This window comes from Solanum pennellii, chromosome 5 (genome assembly GCF_001406875.1).
Source record: "Solanum pennellii chromosome 5, SPENNV200".
Lineage (NCBI taxonomy): Eukaryota > Viridiplantae > Streptophyta > Magnoliopsida > Solanales > Solanaceae > Solanum > Solanum pennellii.
The window spans coordinates 74,140,197-74,158,532 of record NC_028641.1 but is presented as its reverse complement, the minus strand read 5'-3'; the positions used below and the strand labels follow the sequence as shown (position 1 = coordinate 74,158,532).

Genomic DNA, 18,336 nt, shown 5'->3' with positions numbered 1-18,336 from the left:
GTTTTCTTATTTTGGATATTTCAACCGAGTCAAATGCATACTTGCACCGTTCTATATTAGTTGTCTACTTTCTTGTTTATACGTTGCTTAAGAAATCATAATTAACAAGGATAGTTTTACTAATTCAAACTAAGCGTATGTTTTACATACTTGGTCATCTTATATGCTTTACTTGAGCCGAAAGTCTATTAGAAATACTCTCTATCGTTACGACACAGGAATAAAACTACATAAGTTCCACCATTTCTAGACCGAACAGTAGAATTACACTGAATACGATGTTGTTAATGTTGTGTAAATTCAAACACACCCCTAAATAAATGTATATTGAAGGGTCACATGTTTGTATAGAGTAAAGTAAGTACAAACAACAGAACAAGGAAGTGAGTTTGTCCTTGTTAGATTCTATGAATTTCAACTAATTTGCTGAAAGAAGTCTGTGCTCATTGTGCTCGAGTAAGAGCTGTTGTTCTTCGGATGGAAAATTCCCCGTTTCATCAATCTGTTGCAACCGGACACGATCCCTGTCTCGTGGATATGTGAAATACAGGAAGGAGTAGATAGAGCAACAAATGACCATTGGAATGCCTATTGCAGTGTACATTGCTTTGGCAAGTGATGCAGCATTTTGTCTATCTGTTTCGATTTCCCCTGAGGTTGAAGATCCCTCTGGAATTGGCTTGTAGTCGAAAACTTGTTGAGCTAAAGTACCAACTAGAAGAGGAGCAAATGATGCTAACAAGGTCTCGAAACATCGATCCAGAGCATAAATGCTCGTTCGAGCTCTCTCAGGAACTATCTCAGCAAATATTGGACTACAAACATGTCAAAAGAGCAAAATATCTAAGATCAGTGCAAAAAACATAAAAAGACATTTTAATTTGTCATCATTTGAATGTACGTAACATAACAACAACATCAAGTACACTGTGTATTCCACAAAGGGTCTGGAGAGGGTAGAGCGTAGGGCAGACCTTGCCCCTACCTTAGGGACACAGAGGTTCTTTCCGATAGACCCCGATTCAAGAAAAAACAGTCTAAACTAATCCAAAATAGAAAAATGGAAGTACAAGAAACCAACAGAAAATAACAAAAGCAACAGATTAGAAACTAAAACAATCAATACGATAATCTAGTTATAAATAATCAACAGATACTAACAGAAATTGAAGGACAAGAAACTATTGGAGCAATACTACGACTACTAATATGAATGTACCTAACATGTGCTTCTTAAAACATTTCAAGTGCATACATACATATGCCTGTGTGTGCGTATGCAAGAAGAAAGAGTGAACAAGGCGGTATGAAGAGAAAGAAGTGATAAGCAATCTCTTACATTGGTCTATACAAGGTAAGAGTTTGGATATAATTGGAGACTAACGGGGAAAACGAACTTGAAAAATCTGTCAAGTGTTTGAAACAAATGATATATTGGATCTGAGTAGATATACCTGTTTGCTGCTGGACCGGTCCATGATGCGCAAAATCCCAATATAAACAGGACTAAACCATGCAACAAAGCTGTTTTAGGATCATTAGGCAATAGCAGCAGCAGAATTGCAGCTAAGGGAATAGCTGAACCAGTGCTTATCTGAGAGACGATGATCCTACCAGAATTAGGCAAGCGCTTGGCCCAGACATCCCCCATGAATCCTCCAAAAACCGCGCCAAATGACAGAGAAACTACAAACGAACTAGTGATGAGTGCTGTTGTCTTGTGGGAGAATCCAACAAGCTCCAACCACAGTGGAAAATGACAGTGATGTCCCAAGGAATGACCCGAAAACCCCTTGTGCAACAATTATCTTGAAGGAAGGTACTTTGATGACTGTTTTTGCTTCTTTTACCAATTCTCTCACTTGTTCTTGAAATGGTTTCGGGGGAGGCTGATCATTTGCATTGACATCTCTTTCAAGAAAGCGGGGATCTTTGGCAAAGAGATAGACTAAAAGACCAACAAGAACACTTGTAATACCAACCAAATGAAAGGAGATTCTCCAGCCAGTAATTCCCATAAATGATGTTTCAGCAATCAGCACAGACATAGTCCCACCAATAATTGCACCCAAACTTCCTGTTAATGCTAACCATCCAAAAGCTGTACCTCGATTACTCTCATGAGTTGAATCAGCAACTAGAGATAGGATTGCCGGTGTGACAGTTGCAAGTCCTATTCCATTCAATCCTCTCGAAATCGCTATCTGTGTTAAAAAACATCAAACAAGATAACACTTTCATTCTTGTCATTAAGAACAAGACAAATAACACAAAACTAAAGTTTATATAATCCAATTGATAACTCTTAAGAAAAACATATAAATCCATTTATCACCACTACCTCGGAGGTAGAGGGGTTGTTCCTAATAGACCCTCAGCTCAAGCAAAAACAATGCAAATTAGTATATAGAGAAAGAAACTACCATCTACAGAGTAATGAAACACAGACCTCAGCAAAGGTAGAGGATATGGCAACAAGGAACGTAGCACCGGACCAAAGAAAAGCCCCGAGAGCAATGACATTAGCACGAATTTGACGAGCAGCAAGGAATGCAGCAATGGGGTAACAAAGACATTGAACTAATGATCTGTAAAGACTAAGTGAACCAAGACCAGCAGGATCAATGTTCAAGTCCTTGCCAACTTCTTTATAAACTCCAGGTAACAGAGTTTCATCAGCCATTTCCATTATAGCAGCAACATTTATCAATACAAGTGTCAATGTATCTGATCTCAAGTAGTTTTTCAGCTTCATCATCACCATTGCCAAGTTTTTTTTGTTTGTTTGTTTTTGAAGTCAATGTTAACATTTAGGACATGTACCTATTATGTATCTCGAGAAAAAGTTGTCGAAACTATAAAAAAACTATAAATATATATAGTAAGGCCTAATACACAGACAACTACTGAAGTTGTCATGATTTCTAAATTCAATTTCACTTATTCCGTTGTACTATATTACTTGTCTACTTTCGTATTTACACGCATTTTTAGAAATTATAAATAATAAGAATAGTTTTACTAGTGATTGTTCAAAATCAAACCTAACCGATAATTCAATTGTAAATTAAACTTATTAGGTTTTCGGTTTAACAATTGTGAAGGAATTAAAATATTATTTAGTTTTATTAAAATGGGGACTGATTACTCAATTTTAATACTACTATTTTTATTTTATTTTTTGCTTTTCAGTTATTATATTATTTTGTCATTGTTTATTAGATTTATTGCGTCCATTCCATATTATTTGTTCATTATACTAAGTCCACTTTATCAAATCAAAAAAGATTTGATTAAACTTTTCCTATATTACTCATGCAATTAATTTTTTTGTGAAAGTGTTCACGTTTATTTGTAAAATTTTCGAATAAGTTTTTAAGAAATAAATTAATAAAATTATCTTATTATTTATGATTTCTTAAGCATCGTACAAAATGAAAAGTGACTAACTAATATGAGACGTGAGTAGTTTTTTGTTCTTTATTATTTTTAACATGATTTCGTACCCTTTATATACTTGATCTTTTTATATACTTCATTTGGAGCTGAAAATGTCAAAAATAATCTCTTTATTTTAACAAGATAAGAATAAAGCTACATACACTCTGCCATTTCTAAACTCCATTGTAATATTACATTAAATTTAATATTATTATTATTGTTAATGTTGTGTAACTTCAAATACACTCCTAAGCAAACTTACAATTTATCTTCGAATAATTATAAAATTGGTCTAAATAAATACTTATTCGCATTCCTAGATGTCTATTCAAGTCATGTAAAAGCTTATTATATTAATATAATTTAAGAAAATCTTACATAAATTCAATACATAGATCCTAATTACTAGAATTTTAATAATTTATAATATTACTTTTTATATCATATTTTTACCTCAAAATACATGTTTCATTAATGACACGTAACATTTTAAATAATTAAAAGTTTAGAATATAACTTATCATAGCTTCACAAACTAATCTTATCCACTATGCCAACTGTATAGGTCCTACATATCCAACAACAAAATAATAATAATAATATAATGAAGTATAGATTATACACATATTTCAATCTTATATTGAAAATGAAAACGAAAGAGATTATTTATGATAGATCTAATTCGAGAAAAATTAAACAATTTTATATATCGATGGAGTCAAAAAATATTATTAATAAAATTTAAAATATAATTTATTTACGCTCGTAAAAATAAATAATTTGATTTTCCTAGCTCCGCCTCCATTCATACATATCCATATCTCCACGTGGAGTTCCTTTTCAAAGATTTTTTTTTAAAACTTAACGCCTTCATCGTTGCTAAATAAAATTAGTCAACAATCTCCACCGGCCAGAACCAATTTCAGTTTTTTTTTTTGGTTTTCAAAGTCCGATCACCGGGAAAAATGGTGGAGCTGAAGAATGTGCGGTCAAATACGTTGACTCTTGTATTGGTGAATATAGCTAGTATAATGGAGAAAGCCGATGAAACTTTGTTACCTGGTGTTTATAAAGAAGTTGGTGAAGATTTGCATACTGATCCAACTGGTCTTGGTTCTCTTACACTTTTTCGATCGTTAGTTCAATGTCTTTGTTATCCGTTAGCTGCGTATCTTTCTTCTCGTCATAACAGAGCTCACGTCATTGCTCTTGGTGCTTTTCTATGGTCTGCTGCTACTTTCCTTGTTGCCGTCTCCGCTAATTTTACTCAGGTCTCTGCTTCAATCCTTCTTATTATTCATCAATTTTGGGGTTTTTCTGAAAAAATGGGGGTAGGGGAAGGGGAAGGGGGAAATGGGGCAGGAATTACACGGGTGACTCGACAAAAGTATTATATCTTATAAAAAATAATTTAAAATAAGAATAATTATATTATTAAATGAAAACTAGAAGAAATCAATTATATAAAAGTTATTAACAATAGGTTTAATGTCTGGTTTGATTTTTGTTTTAGACCACTAATACGCTTGAGCTGAACCTGTGATTACAGGGTGGGTAATTGAAATTTCAGCAATGAAGTGAAAGTTCTGGTAATTAATTAATCATTAATCATTAATCAACTGAGCTACTAAGGTTCTTCTGTTAAAGAAGATGTGATTTATGCAGATTGGGGTGTATGGGAGTTAGAAACATGTTGAACTATATTTTTTATTTAGAAATGGGAAGTTGATAGGGATTCGTTGTATCGCGATTATTGTATTGTTTTATTGTAGTTTCTGTTATGTTATGTTATTATCTGTTACTTGCTTTTTTGGGATTGGTTTGGACTGGTTTTCGTTGAGTTGAGGGTGTATCAGAAACAACATGCCTATTTTTAAGGCGAGGTAGAGGTAAGGTCTGTGTAAGGATCCCATTTTGCGGTACTGGAGTGGGTTGGTGTTGTTGGGGAGTTTGTGGGAAGGGGTACATGTGAGAGATGTAAGAGATTCTATGCTTGGAGTGATTTTGATAACATCATAATAATTGGATGATAGAAACTTTGGTTTGTATTATTCGTCGTGTTTTCAATTGTGTATCTTGTTTATTAATAGGGGCTATTATCATTTTGTTGCCCTTGTAGTTTGCTGCTCTGAATTGAAGAACGTTGATAGAAGTGTTATCTTTCTTGTATTCGAGTTGTATGGTTACACTCTTGCAATCTCATGTTGTTTGACAGATAGCTATTTCGAGAGGTTTGAATGGAATAGGACTTGCAATAGTCACTCCAGCAATCCAATCTCTAGTTGCTGACTCGACTAATGATAGTAACCGCGGTACAGCTTTTGGATGGTTACAACTAACAACAAATTTTGGTTCCACCCTTGGAGGGCTTATATCTGTGTTGTTAGCCCAAACATCCTTCATGGGGATACCAGGCTGGAGAATCTCGTTCCATTTGGTCGGTATGATAAGTGTTGCTGTTGGAATTTCGGTCAGTTTCTTAGCCAACGATCCCCGTTTTGTTGACAGTGATGGCAATGCAAAAGATCAACCTCCACCGCCACCATTTCAAGAAGAAGTGAGACAATTGCTTAAAGAAGCAAAAGAAGTTATGAAAGTACCTTCCTTTCAATTACTTATTGCTCAAGGGATTTCGGGGTCATTCCCTTGGTCGGCATTGTCATTCGCCCCTATGTGGTTAGAGCTTATTGGCTTCTCTCACAAATCAACAGCCCTCTTGTGGACTTTGTTTAATGTTGCTCAATCACTTGGTGCGTTATTCGGAGGTACAATGGGTGACGTCCTAGCCAAGCATTTGCCTAATTCTGGTAGAATTATTCTAGCTCAGATAAGCTCTGGTTCCGCAGTTCCTTTAGCTGCAATTCTGCTTCTGCTATTGCCTTATGATCCTTCAACAACTTTGATACATGGTTTGGTCATGTTTATCATGGGATTATGCGTATCGTGGAATGCTCCAGCAACTAACAAGTATGTCTCCTTGTGTCCACTGTATCATCTGTTAGAACATTTTACTTATATGGCTAACAGCAAACATGACTCTTAGTTGATTTACGTTATCTGTTGTGAAATCTTACTAAAAGTACTCGTACGTATGCAGTCCAATATTTGCAGAGATTGTTCCAGAGAGAGCTCGAACAAGCATTTATGCTCTGGATCGTTCTTTCGAGTCAATTATATCATCATTTGCTCCTCCACTGGTTGGCATTTTGGCTCAACACGTTTTCGGTTTTAAACCAATTCCAGAGGGATCAACAGGCTCAGAGGAAATCAAAACAGATAGACAGAATGCTGCCTCACTTGCCAAGGCACTTTACACTGCAATAGGCATTCCAATCGCGATTTGCTGCTTCTTCTACTCCTTCCTCTATTGCACGTATCCACGAGACAGGGATCGTGCCAGGTTGCAACAGACTGAAGAAACAGGCAATGCTTCATCTGAAGAACGACAGGCCTTACTCGAGAACGATGACGAAAGACTTCTTTTGGTTAGTTGAATGTTCCAACAAAATATCAGATATAAGTATTACAACAGAATTTGAAGTGTTCTGTTGAATTCTTTGTTCAAAGATATGACATATAGTGTTCTGAAATGTATTACAACAAATTAGTTGATTGTGTAGTATGGTTAGCTTGATATATAGAATGCAATCATTTTGGACAAGTATATTTTATTAATCATCATCAAAAACATACTCAACAAAAATTTATATTTTATTTGGTCTTCTTCACTTACTTAGATACTCATTCAAACTTAACTTATTTTAAATACAAAACGTGTGGAACAAAAATTTGAAATCAAAAATAAAAAGAGAAGACAAAGAAAATACTGATATTTTCAAGAGTTATTTGTATTAACTTAATTTAAATACAAGATTATAAAAAAAATATTTTTAAAAAATATTTACACACATGGCAGCACGTGTTGTACTGACACAACCCGATTACTAAGCACAAAAGGTGCACAGAAATACCAAAAAATGTGTCCGAGCTGTTATAGCACTAATAAGACCCTAGTTAAGATAATTTGTATCGTTGAAATTTCAGTCAGAATTTGGAGGTACTTATGTTCATCTCATTATTTAATAATAAGTAAAGATAAAATGAGATTAATATATTACGGTAATACAATGTAATTATACCGAAATGATCGTTACACAAAATGAGATTTTTCATCGTTACTAACAATGAATTTAAATAATATAATATAATAAAATTTAAGTAACAATAAAACTAATAATACAATATAATAACGACATTAACTAAATTACCGCTTAATGCTTATAAATATTATATCCTAGTGGTATTACTAATGTCAAAATGTTATGATGAGTCATTGGTGACTCAATAAAGTGCAAAAAAATAGGACAAGAAAAATATGATGCACCATTAATATTTTTCTCTTTCTTTCTTTTATCTATAAAATAATAACAACAATAATTAAAAAAAATGTTGTTCTTTATAGAAACACCAAAATCGACCTTCTATCTCTATGGCCAACTCCAAATTTCTATGCATGTAACCATAAATATTCTTATATCGTCACATTTTTTTTTTCTTGTTCTTCGATTTCTGTTACGTCCACCCCTCCTCTCCTTTGACATGGAAGGGCGGACCCCACTCTCCGGGAACGGAAAAAAAAGCATTAACAAACTTTCTTCGGCAACATCCCTGCGTTTAGCTTCCCCTTCTGATCGATCATCAGATACTTTCGTTGTTCAAATCCCTAAAGATCAAGTTTATCGTGTGCCACCACTCGAAAATGCAACAATCGTGGAAAATCGTACACCTAAGGATAATGTTCAAAGCAAGAGAAAAATTGGACGACGTTGTTGTTGGACATTATTGGTTATATTAATATTCGGTATCATTATAGGTATTATCATCGCGATTATTCACATGTTGTATATACCTAAATGTCCTAAATTTTCCGTTGCTAGTGTCCATTTCAAGAATGTCACGGACCCTAATAATCGCGATCAAGGACAAAAAAATCAACATCCAAAATTCGAGTTTGGTTTGAAAGTGAAAAATGTGAATGAAAGAATGGATGTTTCATTTGGTGATGGAAAAACAAATTTTGTTTACAAGAAATATGATATAGGACAAGGGAAATATCCATCAAATTCACAAAAAGGTTTGGGTACAAATAATATTCATCTTAATCTTGATGTTGGTTCAAATGGGAAATTGCCTAGTGATTTGTTAAAAGCACTTGAAGATGAGAACAAGAAAATAGTAATAATGTCATTGATTATTCATGTGCCAATGGAAATTAAAAGTTGGGTTAAAAATTTGGACAAAGATTTGACAATTACTTGTGATTTTGATGCGGAAGATTTGACAAAGAAATCCAAGATTATGCCTAATGAGTGTATAACGGATTTCTAAAAATGTATAGAAACATGTTTTTGGCATATCTATCGATCGAATCAGAGGTTGAGCTCTTGTCGACGGATCTAATAAAAAGTGTATAATGTATTTCACTTTATTTCTAGATTTACTAGATAATGTTTATTGCTTTTGAAGCATAGTATTTTTATTCGTCAAAGAATTGATCATTTGACAATAGGGTCGCGGAGTTAGGGGCACAAGGAGGTTCATCGAAATACTCCTTTCATTTTCATTGTATATAAGGTTAAATTTATATTATATATATTTGTATAATGGATATTAAAGCTTTTGTATTTATTTTTTTATATTTTTTGAATTTCAAGACATTGTGCATATGCTTTCCTTCATTGCATTAATTATTTAATTTCTTCTAGCAAAAGTTTCCTCTTGGAACAAGATATCTCTAAATCAATATTTCGAATGATTTTTGGAAATGCAACTAATAAAGTTTGGGAAAATTACTTAAATACAAAATTTATTTTCATATTTTTCAAAATTTTCTATCATTTCAAAAAATTATAAAATTCTTTACTCTCTTTTATTTTCGAATACATTATTTGGTGAAGGCCCAGATTAATAATAGATGAAAAGGGAAGAAAACTCAGCTCTTTTTTGAGATGTTATTCAATTATTGTGGCTACCAATTAAAAGAAAATCAAAGAAATAATTTTTAATAAAGTAAGCAATTAATATATTATTCGTTAACTAAAATAATTTTATAGAATAAATGAGACTAGACAACCAATTAATTAACAATCATCCATTGGCCTTGGTGGTCATAATTGGAATCAACCCTCTTTAGACTCATACATATACAACATTTCTAAAGGGTCTATTGGTTGAATGTGTGGACTTCTTACACATGTTATATTCTTCTCGAATCATCGATCTCATACCAAATTCCATTATTCGAATCATTAAATATGAGCCATTTTTATTCTTTTTTTCTCCAATTAGTGTTTGATATTCATGTTAGGATCTAATTAAAATTATAATCATATATAGTGCATATGATACATTTTTCGAGGGCAACGCTTCAATAGAATACTTTTATTCTCAATGGCTCAAATTCGAGACCTCTAGTGAAGTATATTTTTACTTTGTTGCTTCTTATGGTACGGTCCAAAATATGAATTACTAAAATAATTTGATATTAAATATTTAATATTTTCTTAAATACTGTTTCAAGTTAAATACGCTCGTATAAAACTAGGAATGGAACGTGACACTAAAAAGATTGGAATAGATGCTTACATACATAAACACAAACACATAGGTAGCATAAGAATTAATACTCATTCAATGAATGATTGAGAATTCCTTGTCATTTAAGTCGAATATCTACCATTCTTTTTCTTTAAAGGATCTAGGGCACTTGAAGAAGCCTTTATTTTCCAATTGATTCATTTTAGACTTCAACTTCTTTTATTTAATCTTTTGTATAGACAACTAGCTATAGTTCTAACTACCAAACTACCTAAATTTCCTCAAAAGAGAGTTCAAAGTTGGATCAAATGATTGTGAAGCAGCGGCGGAGTCAGAATTTTTAATATATAAGGGGGTTCAAAAATTTTAAGAAGTAGACACACGAAGTAGCTGAAGAGGGTTCGACATATACTATAACCTAAAAAGTTACTTTAACCATTTATAAAATAATATAATTTTAGAGAAAAGGATTTGAACGAACCACATAACTATAAGGTGGCTCCGCCACTAATGTAAAGGACGGGTCGGAAAGATGGACTAACAGACTTCTAGGCGGATAAAATTTCAAAGAGGGGTGCATAAACTCATATTGATATGGAAAAGAAAAGTGAAGAATTCGATAACGCATAATATAAGCTTTAGAAGATGTGTATTTTTTAATTTGACGATAAAAGTAGTCCATAAGAAATATCGTAAAGTCTAGACTATATATAAAACCAAAACGACAAATAATATATATACATGTCATAAACTTCGATCGTGACACTGAGGCTTGCATAAACATCACGAAACAACTATGAGAGACAAAGTTTATACTTCATTGGCTAACATCTTGTTTGGGGAAATATCTAATAATATTCCATTATTGTACTACAAGCTATGTTTGTTACTCTAAATTTCTAATACTAAGAATATGATATCATAAAGTTTTAAGAATCAAATCAAAGATTTATTAGCTTTCTAATATCACATTAAACATCACTTTTTGGACATAAAGTTGGTTTATTCTTAATTGCCTTTTATTTTTTTTTTTGGCTTATCACACTATAGTAAATTAAGTGACTGCTACATAATTTTTCATAATTGAATGATTATTAAGAAATTTATTCTCAATTTAACTAATTTTTTAAGATAAATTAACATTTGATTTAATTTACTAAATATTTTAAAAACATAAATTAAAATATTCAAAAGTCATACAAAAATATAAATTAATTCTCATTCTTCTCATAGCATATAAAAATTAAAATTTTCAATATTAATAAAAAAAGTATAAATTAAATCTCAAAAAGCCAAAAATAAACTACAATTTTGTGACAAAAAAAAAGTATAATTCTGTTGAATATTCCAAAGAGTTATGTCCAATTATTTTTTTGGGGGAGGGAAGCTTGACTATCACAGTTTCGAGAATCAATTTGGCAATTTTATATTATTTTCGCGTTTTAATTTTTTCTTCTTCATAATATAATTTTTTTTTGTATATATTCCTTTCCATTAAATAATGATTCATAACAACGAAAAAAAATTACGAGAGTAAAATGTGACGCAATATAAGTAGTTATTTTTACTAATAAGTTGAGAAGTACTAACTTTCACATATAGCCACTTAAAAGTAATAAATTACTCTCCATAGATATAGCTTGATAATTACATTTTGTAGCTACATGTTACATGGAGGAGAGAGGCGAGCGAGACTGGGAGAGAGAGGAGAGAGGAGAGGGGGGGGAGAGTGAAAGAAAGGTGAATTGTATATGTATATTGGTTAGATAATTGTATATTATACATATGTAATTGTATATATGGCAAGAGAGACTGCGAGAGGGAGGAGAGAGGCGAGCGAGACTAGGAGAGAGAGGGAGAAGCGAGCAAGACTGAGAGAGGGAGGAGAGATGCGAGCGAGATCGAGAGAGGGAGGAGAGAGGCGAGAGAGAGAGGGGAGAGAGTGAGAGGGAGGTGAATTGTATGTGTATATAACTGTATATTAGACATAAACATTTGTATAAATGGCAAGCGAAATTGTGAGAGGGAGGAGAGAGGCGAGCAAGAGAGGGCAGAGAGTTGGAGAGAGGTGAATTGTATATGTATATAGGCTAAAAAATTGTATATTATACATATATATTTGTATATCCTTGCGAATTATACATATACAAACATGTCTAATTATACAAACTCGAAATCAGCCCACGCAATTACTGTATAATGTTAGTCGCGAGTGATAATTATAGCAAACTATAGCTATGATGAGCAATCAAATAGTATAAATCTGCTTATCCGCGTAATTTTCCCAACAATATAATGTGAATAATTTTCAAAACTACCAACTATTATTTATTATATAATATAAGCTTTTTAACTTATATGTTCAAACATTGGAAAGGAATTTTTAAGTATATATGAACTATAATTTTATAAATTAGGTAATCGTATTTTTTTGAAAGAAATTTCTTTTACTCATATATAGTTAAGATTTAATTTGCTTTTTATTACTCATTATGCCTCAAATTATATGACACCGTTTGAATTTTGAAAGTTAATTTTTTAAAAATTTTAATTACTAATTCAGATGTAGTATCTTCATGGTTTTTTTAAATAAAATTTGCCTCTGTAAAATAACGTGAAAGAAATTATATGTCACCATAATTAATTATCTTAATATTTAAAATACATAATCGTGATAAAAAAATATATCTAACTTTTCAAAATTAAAAAGTGTTACAAAAATTAGAAAAAAAAAAAACACTTTTTGCCTCTAGAAACAACAAAACCAATAATCTTGTCATGAATGTTATCTATAAATTTAAAAAAAAAAAAAAGAAAGAAGGATATATATTAAGGAATTTTTCAAAAAAGTTGGTTATTCTTTTCAAATAAAACATGAAGACANTGGGGGGTATAATGATATAGAAATAAACAATTGTTAGAATGACTAACTTTTATGTTGGGATTCTTGTCTGTTATATATAAATATTTTGAATACGGAGTCGTCTTTATTAATAAAAATATTTTATTTTGAAAAAATTATTTATATAAGTGTCTTTTAATAAATTATTACTGATTTTAGTGATATTTTTTATTTATTATCATTTATAGTAATATTATATCAAATCGGCAATATGTATTAAAAGTGAATTAAATTTGCAATATATATGTATTGTAATTGTTTTTAAAAATATATTAGACTTGTTTGATAAGAAGTTGACATATTGTATTATAGGTGTATTAAAATGTGTCACAAATGTATTATTCATCAATAAAATTTGTATATATACGAATAATAAATTATTTTTTGTAATATGAATTAAAGGTGTATTATAAATATATTAAAAGTGATCAAATGAAAAAAAAATGGTATTGCTATAAATGATAAATATTTTTTATTTTTCGTATATTTATGTAAGTTTACCAAGGTATAGAAAAATTTATATTCAAGTTTTAAGTGAAACAATGCATAATCATTAAGGTTTCTTATTAAGAAATTATTCAATAGTCAATGATACTATAAGATTATATATGTATACTTTGAGTAATTTCTGAACAAAAAATATTAATGATACCATAAAAAATATACATGTACTCTTACAATATTATTCACTAATGAGTAATTTATGAATAAAAAACATTAATGATACCATATACTGATCTAGTATGATTGACTAATGAGTAATTTTTTAACAAAAAACATTAATGATACCACAATGATAAACGTATACTCTTATAGTATCATTGACTAATGTCTAATTTCTGAATAAGAAACACTAGTGATACCACAACAATATACATATACTCTTATTTATCATTGACTAATGAGTAATTTCTAAATAAGAAACATTAATGATATCAATACAATACCGTTATCAGTCTTAAATATATTAATACAGAAACTGATACTTATTTTGTACCAGTTCAGCGAAAATTATCAACCAAGGGGGGAGGAGAAGGGGGCATATGTGCTATAATTATTTATGAGAGAACGAGTATTTCTTGAATTATTACTTTGGATTGGATATGAACATTTAATTATTTTGAATTTAATGGCCCATTTATGTAGTTTACTATAATTTTAATAATTTTAAAAAAAAATTATTTATGAATTATGTGTCTCTAGCATGTTCAATCTTTTTTATTATGTTAGAGAGATACGATTGAAAGGAGCTAATTTAAATTTCTCCAAAAAATTCATATAATTAATATATTTATCATTAATATCTGTATCATTCTAATCTGAACGACCCCATAATATCTAGTTACAACTATAAAATAACTAAAAACCACCCTAAATCTCTCTCACCCACTCTCTTTCTCTCACCTCTTTGCTATTCTTGTTCAAGAATCACAATTGCTCTGAAGTTCCACTCATCTTTTGTTCAACAAATTTAGGTAAAAAAATGAAATGTTTTTTTTTTCTACTTGATAGATTTTTGTGGGTTTTTTTTTTTTTAAAAAAAAATTGATCCTTTTTCATTATATTTTTGTTTTTGAATGTGTAGGTAGCTATAATAATGACTAAACAAAATTTATTTGATGCTAAATCCTGTGTCAATTCCACCATGTTCGTGGTGGAAGTGGCGAAGCCACCTCCACCACCACCACCGCCACGGGGAAGTTGCATCAATAATATTTCAATAAAAACACTTGTTGAAATAAATGGTGATCCAAAGATAATGAAATCTTGGATTGATTCAATGAGAGCTTCTTCTCCTACTCATCACATGTCCACAACTCTCTATGAAGACAAGACTTCTTGGATGGTGAAGATTCCTATTATTTGTCGTGTTCTAAAAAATAATTATTTTAAATTGTTTATCGTTTCAAATGTTTAAAATATTTAAAATATTTTTTCCATTTTAACTTTAGTACCTCACTAATGAGGTGATGTTATGATAGTTCAAACACCAATGAGGGTTACAATAGTTTAAAAGAACGTCCCTTCTAATTAATGTTTCTTAATAGTGTGTCAAAAAATAGATCGGCACATAATTTGAGACAGAGAGAATTATATGTTCAAAACACACTGATAGCATAAAAATTAGAGACGAAACTAGAGTTTTAGCCAGAGTTTGGTTGATTTATTCATTTTTTTACTTAACATATATAAATGATTTATCCATAATTCAATAAGCTATCGTTTCTCAAATTTAAAACCTTTAAACTTAAAATTTTGTATTAGTCGATAAAAAATTAATTATGGCATTTTAAATCCTAAAAGAAAATTATGACTACTACATGTATTTTTATATAGGCCTAAGTCATCTCCAGCCACTCAAAGTTGTCCGCATAATTCATTTAGACACCTCAACTAATCCTTGTGTCAATTGAACACTTTATTTGTTCAAAAGTCATTCCTATTAGACACAAAATGCTGACATGGCAAAAAACGTGTAATTCACTTTCCTTGAGCGCGTTAATTTATTAAAAATAATATTTTTCTTTTTTTTTCTCTTAATTTATACCCATAAGTTAATTTTTTTTTAAAAAATTAACAAAAAAGAAGAAGAACAGTTGTCTTCTTCTTCTTCCCTATTTTTGTCTTCTTCTTCTTCCCTATTTCTATCAATCCCACCCCACCCCAACCCCCATACCCATACACCAGTGGTTATCTTCTTCCCCCATCATTCTAATGATTTCAAAATTCTTAGTATCAGTGGTTATCTTCTTCCCTCACCATTCTAATGGTTTCAAAATTCTTAGCATTTTGTTTCATTTATAAATTTTTCGAAGAGATTCTTTTCCCCATCTTTCTCTACCTAAAAAACGAGATGAAGTAAAAAATTATAATTAAAAAAAAAGCTGATGAAAAAAAAATTGTCGGGTTAAAGATGGAACTGTACAGAGAGGGGAGGGTCGCCATTAATGGAGTTAGAGGAAATGTATGTTTTGTTCCNTTAGCATTTTGTTTCATTTATAAATTTTTCGAAGAGATTCTTTTCCCCATCTTTCTCTACCTAAAAAATGAGATGAAGTAAAAAATTATAATTAAAAAAAAAGCTGATGAAAAAAAAAATTGTCGGGTTAAAGATGGAACTGTACAGGGAGGGGAGGGTAGCCATTAATGAAGTTAGAGGAAATGTATGTTTTGTTCCCGTTGAAGGCAGGGACGTTTAGGTTTTACTTTTTTTTTCATTTTTTTTACTTTAAAATAATTTTTATTTTTTTTTCTTTATAATATAATGTTTAAATAATTTTTTGGATTAAAAAATAACACATGTCATTATTTGATTGGTCAAATTGACATGTCAGCGCGAGTGTATTTCACACATCCTCTATTTTTTGTTTATTCTCGAAAAAATGTTCAAATGGTTCAAATTCAGAATGGTTGAAGTGTTCAATAGGTAGTACGTCTAGTTAAGGTGTCTAAATGAATAATCGGGACAAGTTTGAGTGGCCGCATATGACTTTGGCCTTTTATATATATATTTTTTTACATTATGTTGTTTTATTACCCAATGATGTAATAGATGTGGACATTTTGAGATCATCAAGATTAAAAAAAAAATTAAATTATTGGTGTGTTAATAAATGAAACAGGTGCATCATCCATCAGCAGTTGACATGTTTGAAGATATAATAAGTGTTTCTAAAGGGAAGAAAATTGTAATGTTTTTAGACTATGATGGTACCCTTTCTCCCATTGTTGATGACCCTGATCAAGCTTTCATGTCTCATGATGTAAGTATGTTTAATATTTTTCGAAAATCGACTTGTCGAAAATGTTTTTGATAAATTTTTCCCGTTGATAACTCTTTAATAACGAGTCAATTCCCATTGGGACGATATCCATTGAAAATTAAGTGTGCTCCTTGTGTTTTAACTGACTTGATTGTGTAAATATATTATCAGTAAATGTTGAATCGTGCGATATCTGATCTCATTTACAAATTTATATGTTAGAATTGATCAGTAGCTAAAGAAAATATATCTTTATTTACTTAATTATGTATTCAATATGCTCTTTACTGATACATTCTTTTTGTGCATGACTTAAGCACAATAAATTCTTTTTTATTACTAATAATGAATAGCTATAGCCGATAAGACTCGAACTTATGACTTTTTTTTTTGTTATGATGTCATTTTTAAAGGTGTGAATATTGTCATTTTCATTTAAAATGTGAAGTGTTAAAAATTAAACTTTTATTTATTCGATTATATTTTCAACCTAACCTAACGTGCACACATGCAACTTAAAATCTTTAATTCTCTTCGAGCACTTTTAGTACTACGAGAAACTTAAGGAATTAACAACAGATAAAATTTAATAGTTAAATAATAGAATTTCCATATGCTAGTAGCGTTAAGCTATAGATTAGCACAGAATTATATGAAAATTCAATAAACATGAGCGATTTAATGATGAGTTAACTAGAGATTATCGATAAATTCTATAGCTAATTTCATATTTTCTAACCGCGTTTATTCCATTCTCAGATGAGAGGAACAGTGAGAAAACTTGCTAGATATTTCCCTACTGCTATAGTTAGTGGGAGGTGCAGAGACAAGGTATACATTTTTTTCTATTTTTTGAAGGTTTATATAGTTGTTTTTTTATTTTTTTATTTATTTATATATATTTTGAGTTTTAAATAATTATAGGTATACAATTTTGTACAATTATCAGAGTTGTACTATGCTGGAAGCCATGGGATGGATATAAAAGGACCATCAAAAGGTTCTAAATACAGTAAGAAAGTGAGTAAATTTAATTATTATTTTCTTTTTATTGATTCAATCCAAATATTTATAAAAATAACAATAAAAACTGTTTTTCGATTGAAAATTTTAATAGAAAAATAGTAAGAGGATTGGTTACCATTATTATTATTATTTTTATCGATTCAATCCAAATATTTATAAAAATAACAATAAAAACTTTTTTTCGATTGAAAATTTCAATGGAAAAATAGTAAGAAGATTGGTTACCATTATTATTATTTTTTTTGTCGATTCAAACCAAATATTTATAAAAATAACAATAAAAACTTTTTTCGATTGAAAATTTCAATGGAAAAATAGTAAGAGGATTGGTTACCATTATTATTATTTTTTTTATCGATTCAATTTAAATATTTATAAAAATAACAATAAAAACTTTTTTTCTATTGAAAATTTCAATGGAAAAATAGTAAGAGGATTGGTTACCATTCACATAAGCCTAATAAATTTTATTTGACATTTGCCTATATTATAACATTAAATTTAAATTATTATAAAAATTTATAAATTTCAAATTTTGAATCTGTATCATTCGACTATTAGTGTGTTCTTAATCATTGATATCCTATCTTTTTTTTTTGGTTGGGG

General features: G+C 30.4%; 3 protein-coding genes and 1 pseudogene across 5 annotated transcripts in view; 3 read left to right on the top strand and 1 right to left on the bottom strand.

Annotated features, from left to right (window-relative positions):
- Nucleotides 1–221: 221 nt before the first annotated feature.
- LOC114073896 lies at nucleotides 222–3,070 on the bottom strand (annotated as a pseudogene).
- Nucleotides 3,071–4,280: 1,210 nt separating this feature from the next.
- Nucleotides 4,281–7,116, top strand: LOC107018615. Its single transcript, XM_015219140.2, has 3 exons — nucleotides 4,281–4,712; nucleotides 5,657–6,408; nucleotides 6,539–7,116. Exons 1-3 carry the CDS (start codon nucleotides 4,407–4,409, stop codon nucleotides 6,933–6,935), a joined length of 1,455 nt encoding a protein of 484 aa, XP_015074626.1. The 5' UTR covers nucleotides 4,281–4,406; the 3' UTR covers nucleotides 6,936–7,116.
- Nucleotides 7,117–7,885: 769 nt separating this feature from the next.
- Nucleotides 7,886–9,137, top strand: LOC107019928 (NDR1/HIN1-like protein 13). The gene has a single exon (XM_015220286.2). It carries the CDS (start codon nucleotides 7,888–7,890, stop codon nucleotides 8,827–8,829), a length of 942 nt encoding a protein of 313 aa, XP_015075772.2. The 5' UTR covers nucleotides 7,886–7,887; the 3' UTR covers nucleotides 8,830–9,137.
- Nucleotides 9,138–14,256: 5,119 nt separating this feature from the next.
- The window catches only part of LOC107018944 (probable trehalose-phosphate phosphatase 6), a 6,060-nt gene continuing 1,980 nt past the window's right edge, over nucleotides 14,257–18,336 (top strand). For 2 of the 3 annotated variants that reach the window (XM_015219543.2, XM_015219544.2), the window contains exons 1-5: nucleotides 14,257–14,415; nucleotides 14,526–14,786; nucleotides 16,564–16,704; nucleotides 17,464–17,535; nucleotides 17,629–17,724. In XM_015219543.2, coding sequence (XP_015075029.1) covers nucleotides 14,538–14,786; nucleotides 16,564–16,704; nucleotides 17,464–17,535; nucleotides 17,629–17,724 — 558 coding nt within the window. In that variant the 5' untranslated portion in view covers nucleotides 14,257–14,415; nucleotides 14,526–14,537. The remainder of the gene's footprint in view (nucleotides 14,416–14,525; nucleotides 14,787–16,563; nucleotides 16,705–17,463; nucleotides 17,536–17,628; nucleotides 17,725–18,336) is intronic. The other variant, XM_027916969.1, reaches the window with a different exon arrangement.

Coding starts and splice junctions, on each gene's coding strand:
- LOC107018615 (XM_015219140.2), top strand. CDS start 4,407: ATGGTGGAGCTGAAGAATGTGCGGTCAAATACGTTGACTCTTGTATTG. Junction 4,713..5,656: donor TCTCCGCTAATTTTACTCAG/GTCTCTGCTTCA, acceptor GTTGTTTGACAG/ATAGCTATTTCGAGAGGTTT. Junction 6,409..6,538: donor AATGCTCCAGCAACTAACAA/GTATGTCTCCTT, acceptor GTACGTATGCAG/TCCAATATTTGCAGAGATTG.
- LOC107019928 (XM_015220286.2), top strand. CDS start 7,888: ATGTTGTTCTTTATAGAAACACCAAAATCGACCTTCTATCTCTATGGC.